At 39.9% G+C, this 10,519-nt stretch overlaps 3 protein-coding genes across 5 annotated transcripts; 1 reads left to right on the top strand and 2 right to left on the bottom strand.

Moving 5' to 3' along the window:
* Positions 1-13: 13 nt before the first annotated feature.
* On the bottom strand, positions 14-5,900 carry tmem120b (transmembrane protein 120B). The gene is made up of 12 exons (XM_029515214.1): positions 5,751-5,900; positions 4,476-4,594; positions 4,083-4,199; positions 3,937-3,996; positions 3,722-3,817; positions 3,506-3,595; positions 3,284-3,349; positions 3,065-3,126; positions 2,761-2,853; positions 2,415-2,479; positions 2,061-2,129; positions 14-1,754 (listed from the first exon to the last, which is right to left on the bottom strand). Exons 1-12 carry the CDS (start codon positions 5,811-5,813, stop codon positions 1,638-1,640), a joined length of 1,017 nt encoding a protein of 338 aa, XP_029371074.1. The 5' UTR covers positions 5,814-5,900; the 3' UTR covers positions 14-1,637.
* morn3 (MORN repeat containing 3) lies at positions 5,700-7,751 on the top strand. 3 transcript variants are annotated; one of them, XM_029515217.1, is made up of 7 exons: positions 5,700-5,965; positions 6,164-6,229; positions 6,576-6,730; positions 6,803-6,880; positions 7,093-7,209; positions 7,302-7,486; positions 7,634-7,751. In XM_029515217.1, the coding sequence occupies exons 3-7, from the start codon at positions 6,601-6,603 to the stop codon at positions 7,700-7,702; spliced, it is 579 nt and encodes a 192-aa protein (XP_029371077.1). In that variant the 5' UTR covers positions 5,700-5,965; positions 6,164-6,229; positions 6,576-6,600; the 3' UTR covers positions 7,703-7,751. The 3 variants fall into 3 exon arrangements, with proteins under 3 accessions (XP_029371077.1, XP_029371075.1, XP_029371076.1); XM_029515215.1 differs by having other exon boundaries at positions 6,803-6,960; positions 7,050-7,209; XM_029515216.1 differs by having other exon boundaries at positions 6,114-6,229; positions 6,803-6,960; positions 7,050-7,209.
* Positions 7,752-8,501: 750 nt separating this feature from the next.
* Positions 8,502-10,455, bottom strand: orai1b (ORAI calcium release-activated calcium modulator 1b). The gene is made up of 2 exons (XM_029515219.1): positions 9,732-10,455; positions 8,502-9,622 (listed from the first exon to the last, which is right to left on the bottom strand). The coding sequence occupies exons 1-2, from the start codon at positions 9,843-9,845 to the stop codon at positions 9,065-9,067; spliced, it is 672 nt and encodes a 223-aa protein (XP_029371079.1). The 5' UTR covers positions 9,846-10,455; the 3' UTR covers positions 8,502-9,064.
* Positions 10,456-10,519: the final 64 nt, after the last annotated feature.

Raw genomic sequence — 10,519 nt, 5'->3', positions numbered from 1 at the left:
TGGACACAGAAAACAAGATTTTCATTAGTTGTTTATTAATCTTTTTTTACAACAATGTACACAGAGAAATTGTCAACTGTCTGTTTCTGATCGTTTTCAGGCACCAGGTATAGTCTTGAATAATGAAAATGTTTTATCAGATGCATCATAAAAAGGACAAACTTAAGTTGTGTTGTGCATCTTCTGGCAGCTCTCATGTCAAATGTAACATGCTTCAATTTTCCCTCAATAAAATTGATACTTAAATACTGTGATTCTCTTCAGGACCATGACTGGATTGTGTGGAAAAAGTGAGAGAAATATATCAAAGAATTCTTTGGAATTTCAAAATAAAAAGTACCAGCAAACAGACCAGGAAAAATAAGGCAGAGACCTGAAACCACTATAGCTCTTGATTTCAAACTAACCAAACAAAATGACTTGTGTAATAATTTCAAACAAGTGTAAAATGTGAACCAGACAAAACTACTTTGAACTAAAACAGAAATTGCCTTATATGTATTTACTGTTTTCATAGAATAAAAAAAAAACAAAAAACTCAAACAAACAAACAAAAAACCCCAGCACACTACTAATCATATGTGTATTACATTGTTACAGTACCAGTACCCATAGCAGCATTTGGTCATAAAATCTGCAACATTACAGAGAGAAGTGGGGCCTGGCAGTACTGTAAAGAAAAAAAAAAACCAAAAACAAAACACTGTGCATTGAGCTTTTCAATAAAATATTTTCACGAGCTTTTCATATAACAGTTAAATATTTGACCATATTTGATAAACATGCATGTTTATCATGAATTTCCCAGCAACATGTTGATGAGAAGCTGAACCTGTAATTGTTGGAGAGAAATAGTTTGAATGATGGCTTTTTTGTAACCGCTGCCACCCCTGCATCTTTCTAGGAACAGACTGCAGACTGGAAGAAACGCACATGGAGATATGTTTGCCCCCATGAAACTTAAGGTCATTCTGGGCAGTTGAGTATCAGGTTTGTTTTTTCTGTAAAGTTGAAAGACCTATGTTTGTTATTTCTCTGAACAAGAGTAAAAAATACTGGTTAGCAGCATAATAGCACAACAGTAAGTTGAAAACTACAGCGCATTGCCAAATTTAACACGACCTAGTTTATTCGAGTCAGAGACAGTTTGACCGTTACTACTTCACAGAAGTATGAAGTATGACATGACAGACGTTAGGTCTTCAAAAGGCAAAACTATATTCTGCTCCTATTTGATGCTACCTGCCCTGTTTTAGTTGCATACGATTTGGACAAAGGCTCTCAGACAGATTCATGCACTGGCACAAACACCCAAACAAAACGCATCCTTTCCACTCATGATTTATATACAGGATAAACCAACAAACTGTTCATCTATAAAAGGTGAACAACACTTTGTGTGTTGGGACTGACTGAGTAGCAACATCAACAACAACATAAAATCATTAGAAAGCTAAAGCCTGTTCACCAGATACTCTGGCAGGACACTGCTGCAGTTATCAAAGCCTGAGAGAAACAGTGGTTTCAGCTTTGTTGTCTCTTTGCCTGATCAAACTGGAGTCAGTCTAACAAGCGATTGTGCGTGTTGCTTCACAATTACTGGCCATTTGAGAAATATGAGGTCCCTCACTTATGTCTCAGTGGTTTTTTTGCATCTTTTTCTGGTTTTTCTGAAATTTTTGATGGACAACTTTTACTGTGGTAAGAAAATTTCCCAGGAACAGGACAAGGAACGTCAGTGCCAGCATAAATACCTGAAAGACAAAAACGTACTATGAAGGTACTATTAGAGACAAGTCACAACGTGCATTGTGTTCTCTGAATGATTATGACATGCTGAGACAGAATGAGATAAAAAAAAGTCTTTTAAAGCACTAAAACAGACTTCAGGACTCTAATAAAATTAATTTGTGTCCAGAAATCAAATGTACATCTGTGAAAACGCTCATCATGGCTCTATTGTACTTTTGTGCTGTATTTTAAACACACAACGCATGTTAAACTGTACTTCCTTGTGTCCTCTGACATTTAAGCAATGGTTCTGCCACTGCAATCCTTACCTGCCACTCCTTACAGTCCTCATGTCTTGCCAAGCGAAAGAGGGTCACCGAATTGTACAGCTGCCAAAACTGCAAAGGAAAAGGAGAGGAGGCAACAACTTTAAAAATTTTAGAGCACTCTTATCGCACAAGAAAAATCTCCCTTTGGCCCACCTGTTTCTCTTGAGCCGATACAATCCCTATCAAAAATACTAAATGTACAAGATGCTCCTTCTAATTTTAAGAGCACGCAGTAAAAATAACAACCAACATATACTGAGTTTTGGGCTTGCTTATTGGACATACATGTTATATGAGCTTACACAACCATGTGCAATGCGGTCAATTAAAAGTAAAACTTTCCTTTTGACTTACATGGCCAAAAAAGAGGAATGGCAAAACAAAAGTGAGACCTCTCCACATCCAAGATTGAAATCCCTCTGCAGAGACACAGAAGAGCTGTAACACTGAGACATGACACACAATACTACACAAATGGCCAGTGTACCATTAGTTGTTTGACTTTACAGATAGTTGGGGCAGCGAATTTACTGAGGCCTTACTCAAGTTATGGAGACATCTGTGTGGCAGCACACTCATGTTAACAATGTGTTTTCATCAATCACCTTCACCCTGTTTTCTTTTCCAGCCATGGGGCTTCAGATGGCTCCAGAGTTCAAATGAATGAAATGACTACCGCCCAGAATAGCTTACAGCTTACCCACTGTGAGGTCCAGCTGATTTCTCTCTCCCAAAGCTCGCAGCCGGTATAAGCAGCCACTCTGATAGTAATACTGGAGGAACTGAACAAAGCCTGAGGACAAATTGATCACATAATGTACCGATTACTGCAGAGTCAACACGAACAGATCAATGGGGTCAGGATGACCTAAGTCATGCCTCAATCAAAAAATTAACAACATTTACCTTCCCATATTTCAAACTAATTATATCAAAGAAATTCTCTAAATAGATTTGATATGCAGACTCAACAAACTCTTGAAAAGAGATTAAAAAATTCTTACTCTGATAGATGGAGAAAGCAAGAAACTGGCTTCGGAACATCTGATACATGGGGCCCTCTGGCCTGTGAGAAGACACATGGAGGTCAAACAAGGCTTGAATCAACACTTACACCAAAGCCTTTACTGCCTAAGCATTCCAAAACCTAATCACAAATTTTAAATATGTTTACTGAAACAAGATGCTAAATACGAGGGAAAAAAAAAAAAAACCCAACTCACCAGGTAAGCATCACACCTGACAGAAAGGTGGACACGTAATGGTGAGACACCCACCAACCTTTGATCCTTGGATGTGCCAAAAAAGGATGTGAAGAGATGGAGAAAAGTTCAACAAGCGCTTAAAATATAGCAGTGTAATTATATTAATTAAAGAGGAAAGAATTTACTTTACAGTTCAGTTTCAGCTACATGTGGTATGAGTGAGTTTGCATTACAACACACCTGGAGCCATTGCTCATGAGGATGCTTTCCCTTATTGTCAATGTGCAGTAATACCATACAAGCAGAAAGTTGAAGATTTCATCAGTGACACTAAAAAACAAACAAACAAACAAACAAACAAACAAAAAAAACAAAACAAAAAAAACAAAAACAGTGAAGCCCTCACCAAGAGGTCAAAGACTAACAGCAACACTTGAGTTTGAAATGTGAACTCACCGACAGTTGAGAAAGAAGAGGCAGGTTATGGCTCCAAACATCAGGATTATTGTCAAATAAAGCTTGAACTTCTCATATTCATCTTTGTAGGCAAATCTAAGAGAAGACAAGGAGAAAATGAGCTCCTGATAAGTGTAAAAGATATATTCATAAAAATAATCCATAGTTTCAACCTGCCTGTTCATACTACCGTCAAGGCAGAATACTTCACGTACTTTGCCTGGTTGCTGAGAAGCGTTACGTTCACATTGCCGAGGACCAAATTCAAGTACAGTCTGAAAACAAAGCAAAGCAAAATTTATGCATAAATACACTTGATAAATAAAACATTTGATGACTTGATGACATGAAAAGCACTGACCCATTCTTCTTTGGCAAATATGCTTCCATGTCAAAGAAAACATTTTCCTTATCTTTGATTTGCATTCTGATGTCTGTTATCAGCTCCAGTTCTTTCTCATCACATGATTGTGCACACCTGAAGGACAAAAAGATGATGGAATGACATGGAACCACATGAAAAAAAAAAAAAAAAAAAAAAATTCACTATTATCCTCACCAAAATAAATATAATTTCAACTCTCAAAATGACAAAAAAAATGGAAATCACTTAACCATGCATTTTGATATGAAACTAAACTAATTATTTTATTTATAACTGTGCCTCAGATTTGCTGATGATCAGTACACTCATTTAAGTGTAAGCACTAAATATTTTTATATGGTGGTCTGTGGTGATTTTGGGAATACTTACCTGGTCAGACTGTGCCGAAGGTCTTTTAGGCCTTTTCTCTGCTTACTTATAGCGTTACTGCATGTTGTCTGAAGATTGGTGAGCTCCTCAAGTTTTTGTCTGTATATTTTGTGAGTTTCCTGGGGATCAAACAAAATCAACAAAGAAAATATTAAAGTCTGCTGACTGGGAAGTGGCAATTAAGTCTTAGGTAAATAACAAAAAAACAAAAAAACAAAAAAAAAAAACACTAGCTCATGTACTCAATCACACTAGAGGTTGAGCTACAACTTGCCTGCTGTGTCCTTGTGCATTCCAGGCATAAATGTTATTAAAAACATTGTGTTTACACTTCATGCATGAAACAGAACTACCTTATACTGCAGATAGAAAAGAGATGCCATTTGTTTACTAAAAGGTCAATCATCAAATATCTTCAAACACACCAACACCATTGTTAGACACTCAGGTCTGAAAAGCCACATCTCATGTGGATATAAAATCCTTGCTGCGTCTAACATCAGTTATTCACCATAACACGTGAAGTTCATTTAGGAAGATCCCTCGGTAGCTGACTGTCACCTCAATCATCTGTCCCTGGGGAGCAGCTCCACATTTAAAATTCTGATGGCATCACAGATCCATCTCAGTTATCTGTGGCCACGGACCACAGGGCGCCTTCTTCACCTCAAGTTATCTTGTCAGTCATATCCTATGATCTACTACTATTGACTTTTATTGTTATTTGAAGTTAGCCAGCTAGCTAAGGTGAGCTAGCATGGTAATGACGTACGGGGTGCATTTACTGAGCAAGAAAATGATTTACACTTTTCATAATATCAGTTGGTTTCATTTTTACACATGCAAGCACGTGTAGCTTGTGTTGTGATAGTTAAAAACAGTAATCGGTCGCCAGGAGCTGCTCTGTGTGGTTAGCTAAGTTGTTGTTGTTGTTGTTGTTGTTGTTACTGCTGCTGCTCATTAGCCGCATCACACACCGGCAGCAAGACAAGCAGCCCGCAGCTAGCGTTACCGACCACAGAACACATGTTACGGTGAAGTCGAAGGGAATACCCCGCTGTGATACACGATCCATGCGGCTGATGGAGCTACCAGTGCCGCAGTTGTTTTGCCTCGACTCCGCGTTTAAGGCTCAGCTGACAATGAATGGCGAATGAGGAGCCAGCTAAAGTAACGTAGCCTCCTACGGCGGCTGCTGTCAGTGCCATCCACGACATACTTTAACCAACAAATCCACCGCGGAGGATGGCGTACTCGCCGCTTAGATCCTGTTACCTGTAGCTGTTGATATTCGTCGTCGATTTCCTCCCACTCCGCCTGAAACTTCGGCTTAGACATCGTGTGGCAGTGGGCGATGAGCCGGGGAGGAGGACGGAGGGTACAAGAGCCTCCTCACTCAGTCCACTCAGCCCCTCTTTAAGTTGGGCTGCACGGCGCATGCGCACCTCTGAAACCACTGCCAGGACAACAGCCGTAAACTGAACTGACAGGTGAATAAAAATTCATAAAAGCGGATAAATAAGCACATGCTGATCATATGCATAAAATGAAGTGACTATCCGCTGGACACGTTATAAACTCATTTTAATTCAATTAAATTCGCACTGCACTAACTGTAGCGCGTAAAACTGTTGCTAGGATACAATGAATAACACTGGCTGAACGTGTCCTCTAAACTTATTCGGTAGCGCCATGTCCTGGATCTGCAGGCGGATTGAGTTCATCTAAGTCATCCGCTTCAACACGTCGCTGAGGTACTGTGCTTTGCTTTGAATAAGTGTGTGAACTCGTGATTTAATCGCTATGTTTCAGCAGTTTTGGTCCGTGACCATCACCAGTCAGCTGACTTACATGGTGCTAGCCCGAGAGGAAACTAGCTCCTCTTTAACGAATCTGTCTATGACATGTCCATTTCTCTACACGCTGTATTCTTAAAACTTAGCGGGACATTTGTCAGCTTTGTTTTCATAAAATCAGCGAAAAGATATACGTTTCCCATGCAATGAAAAGTTTTTCTCACGTTGCCACTGCACTGCCAACATTGGCCAGAATATGCGAGATGTTGCAGCACATGGGTGTAATATGTGTTTTGTGTTGTAGGGTCTCCATCGAGCTACCGCCAGCCATGCCAAAAAACACCCCCAAAAAGTCAACAATCTTGGATAATAAGTCACAGAAATGTGGATTGCGGCACACAGTATTCTCAGTCCATGGGGATGAGTACAATGGAGAGTGGAGGGACAACAAGAAGCATGGTTAGACACTGTGGTGTGTTAATGTCCCTGGGCCTATGTGAATCATACCGTAAACCTATCTATCTTTTCAAGGTAAAGGATTGCAGCTTTGGAAGAAGTCTGGTGCCACTTATAATGGAAAGTGGAAGAATGGAAAACGTGATGGATATGGTATCTACAGTGTCCTCATTCCAGAAACAAAGGAGTATGAAAGGAAGTACTGTGGAAAATGGAAAAATGGAAAGAAGCATGTTTGTATCTGAAATACTGCCATATATGCACATAATAACTAAATGTAATTACACTTTGTAATGTGTTGCACAACTTGCTATCCCTCCAGGGGTATGGCACATACTTCTATAGTAACTCAGCTGTGTATGAAGGGGAATGGAGTGAGGGCCTTCGGAGCGGCTGGGGAAGAATGTACTATGAGAGTGGAGATACCTATGAGGGAGAGTGGATGAAGGATAAAAATCATGGACAGGGAATCATTCGATTTGGTAAGAGCAATTTGCTTTGCATATATCTGAATCCAAAATATTCTATAATTGGAGAAAACTTTGAACACTTTATCTCCCAAATTGTGTTCTAGCAAATGGAGACTGGTATGAAGGTAATTGGCAAGACGGCAAGAGGAGTGGTAATGGAAAATACTACTATTCTGACAAAGGCCAGCTTTATGAGGGCTTTTGGGTGAATGGAGTAGCAAAATGTGGGACCCTATCTGATTTTGGGAGAGAAGAAGCACCATCCCCAACAATGTATCCAATTCCACAGGTAAACCATCATGACTGTGTGTGTGCAAGTATTATATGCACACACCTAATTTACTCATGTTTTGTTACCACTTCCATGACACAGCCAACTTGTCATGAACAGGAAATTATTGTCGATGAACACACACAACCTATCTTGCTTTTCAAGGTGTGCCTGGTGAATATGCAGCTGGTTTTAGAGGAAGCCCGGCTGGCCCACCGTCACCAGTGTTGTTGAACAACAAGTGGATCAGCAGGTTTCCAACCCATCATACACAGACAAAAAATAAAAAATAAATGGCATAATAGTATTTAGCATATTGTGTGTCTAAATATTTACATCCAACTAATTTGTTTGCTGTGTAGAAAGCTAAAATAGTAAACTGATATTTTAAATGTGCCAAAAGAAAAAGTAACTAAATGCAACTTGATAATCCTATTAACTACCAACACAGATGATTAAGCAACTGTAATTATAATGACAGGCTCAATGTTATTGATCAATCACATTGTACAACAGTTTGAATATAGCTTTCTTTTTACCAAACTTTGCATGTGAAGCTAACAATAGACCTGGTTACCAAATTCACTACAATTGACCTTTTAATATTGATGCAATAGTACAACCAAGGACTGTTATGAGGTAAATTCAGTACCAGTGCCCTCAAAATGATAAGTTAGCTTAGATTGTCTCACGTATTTAGGATACATGAGACAGGCTTAGTGTTGCAGATTTACCAAACTAAGCACAGGAGCAAACTTGAATCTAATATCCCAAGAACAAACTATAACTAAAAATTTAACTTAAAGAGTATTTAAAAAGCTTAAGTGTCAAAAGTAGAAAAATTCACCCATCAGACAGGCACTGCTCAGTTGAGTATAGAGCTTTAGGTTACTTATCTAACAGACACAAATTAAATCCTCTCATAACTGAAATATTCTCAGCATAATGTAAAAAAATGTGACTGGTTTAGCCGGCATCAGTAATTTTCCATATGTTCAAATTATTTTCTAAACTCTGAAACTTTGAATTCCACTTGGTAAAAAAGTGTTTATTATTGCATCACAACCTGTGCTACAACATGTCAGCAAAGGTATTGAAATAATACTGTCGTTTTGGTAGCTGTTGAGTAATTCTACATTGACAATAAGCATCACAAAATGTAGCCTGTGAGCAACATATACACCGAACAAGAAGTGAAGAATTAAATACTTGTGGTTTACAAAACACAAACAAGGTAATTTGTATTAACAAATACAGTGTTCACTGACAAACAGTTGAATAAGTGCAGCAGGCAACAGACAGGATTCCAAGTTATTGTTCGAAAGCTTCTGCCATAAGAAAAAAGAAAAAACAAAATAAACAACTATCACAGTTAAGACTCTCCTATTTCAAGTTACATGTATTGTGGCAGATTTCTGAGTTCACAGTTGATTAAACATGTCCTCTAAAATTCACAACTCCTTTCACAAAGTAAATTCACAACAAAGTAATGAGATACATATCTTCATTCATGTAAAAAAAAAAAAAAAAATTAGAGGCTATGGTTAGAGAAGATCCCAAGGAGTCCCAGTGTAAATTCATATCCACTATACTTGTCTATGGGAAATGTGAGCTCGGAGACTGCAAGATGGAAGACTCCCCTCTGTTGTCCAGCTCATTTTGAAGCCTGGTAAGGTTAGAAAGCTCTTCCAGCTCCTGAAACTGTCTGTCAGTCTTGTGGCTGACCAAAGAGCGATAGAAATGCACAGCAAAGACTATGAAGACTAAACCGAAGGGGACCATGATAGATGTGGAGGTAATAGCAGCAGCCACACCAGATGAAACTGTATTGTTGCTGGACTTATTGGGCTTGACTGGCAAGAATTTGACCCAGCAGAGTAGGACCACCTCAGCCAGGAAGAGCAGGGTACCAATAACTGTGGAAAACGCCCACGCTAGTTCAATGTGTCGATGCATTCGCTCATGTGGAGACTCCTTCACAGAATTGAGGTTGTGGACGTTGCTGACAGCCTCGATGTTGGGCAAAATGCAGGTGCTGACCATCAGAGCGAACAGGTGAACTGCCACAAGAACAGTAGTGCAGGCACTGAAGGCAATAAGGAGAGCAGGAGGGTAAGGATAGCTGTTGTCCAGCTGCACTTCCACCATAGCCACCTGAGGAAGAAGACAAGAGGAAACACAACTTCAGACAAGTCACTCCCGCACCGGGCGACTTATTACGCTGCCAAAAAAACTAAGAGCAGCGTGTTGGACACAGTCTTACCATAGCAAACCCAGAAAGCAGCGCGGATGTCCGACTGGAAGCCTTTAGTTTGGCTCGACTCAGATACAGCTTTCTCCAGGATAGGGCTTGCAGCGAGTGCTCGCTCAGACTCATGTTGTACCTTTTTAATCAAACGGCCAGACGAGCAGCGCTGGTGTCCTTCACGTCGTGACTCTTACGGGACGCAACAGAAATAAGTGTTCAACATGCTAACAGCGCACACGAACACACATTCACCCCTCGCCAGCTGACGGAACTGCGGAAGCTATTTTTTCCACCACCAGTCTCCAGCGTGCCTGCACCTTGCATTACCCACAAGCCCTTGCGCCCCGAGGACAACATCCGCCACTGTGTCAAACTGTTGGCTTCATATTTGCTCGGAAATGGAGGTTTAATACTCAGACCCCGGGCTGGTACCTGTTTTATTTTCATCTTCCAAGTATAGTCATTTAAATAAATAAATAAATAAAAAAGTTCACGAAAAACAAAAGCTGGAATGGTTAAACGCACTATAACACCAGGCGACGTCATCCACGCCACGTACAGCGCACAAAAAGTGACAATTTAACTGTTAAAATGAATGAAAATGAATAACGGCCGCGTTTCTCAGCGGTAACATTTTTTTAATCACTCCTCTTAATTTCTGCGCCCCTCTTTGCTCACAGATTCCTCAGGACAGCGGTGCTCGTTGAGGCACAAACCAACGGTGATGTGTGCAGTGTGGCTGATGTTTCCTGGTTTATTAAAGCAGATGAAAAGCGGTGGACTGACATGCAGTGACGCCGTCC

Source organism: Echeneis naucrates, chromosome 12 (genome assembly GCF_900963305.1).
Source record: "Echeneis naucrates chromosome 12, fEcheNa1.1, whole genome shotgun sequence".
NCBI lineage: Eukaryota > Metazoa > Chordata > Actinopteri > Carangiformes > Echeneidae > Echeneis > Echeneis naucrates.
This window is presented reverse-complemented; position numbering and strand designations above follow the sequence as displayed.

Excerpts from the sequence above, each read along its gene's own strand:
- tmem120b (XM_029515214.1), bottom strand. The coding sequence starts at position 5,813 with ATGTCTAAGCCGAAGTTTCAGGCGGAGTGGGAGGAAATCGACGACGAA. Across the intron at positions 2,480-2,760 it reads TCAGCTGGACCTCACAGTGG|AGGGATTTCAATCTTGGATG; the intron begins GTAAGCTGTAAG and ends GTGTCTCTGCAG. Across the intron at positions 1,755-2,060 it reads AGGACTGTAAGGAGTGGCAG|GTATTTATGCTGGCACTGAC; the intron begins GTAAGGATTGCA and ends TTTGTCTTTCAG.
- morn3 (XM_029515215.1), top strand. The coding sequence starts at position 6,601 with ATGCCAAAAAACACCCCCAAAAAGTCAACAATCTTGGATAATAAGTCA. Across the intron at positions 7,210-7,301 it reads ACAGGGAATCATTCGATTTG|CAAATGGAGACTGGTATGAA; the intron begins GTAAGAGCAATT and ends ATTGTGTTCTAG. Across the intron at positions 7,487-7,633 it reads CAATGTATCCAATTCCACAG|GTGTGCCTGGTGAATATGCA; the intron begins GTAAACCATCAT and ends TTGCTTTTCAAG.
- orai1b (XM_029515219.1), bottom strand. The coding sequence starts at position 9,845 with ATGAGTCTGAGCGAGCACTCGCTGCAAGCCCTATCCTGGAGAAAGCTG. Across the intron at positions 9,623-9,731 it reads TGCTTTCTGGGTTTGCTATG|GTGGCTATGGTGGAAGTGCA; the intron begins GTAAGACTGTGT and ends CTTCTTCCTCAG.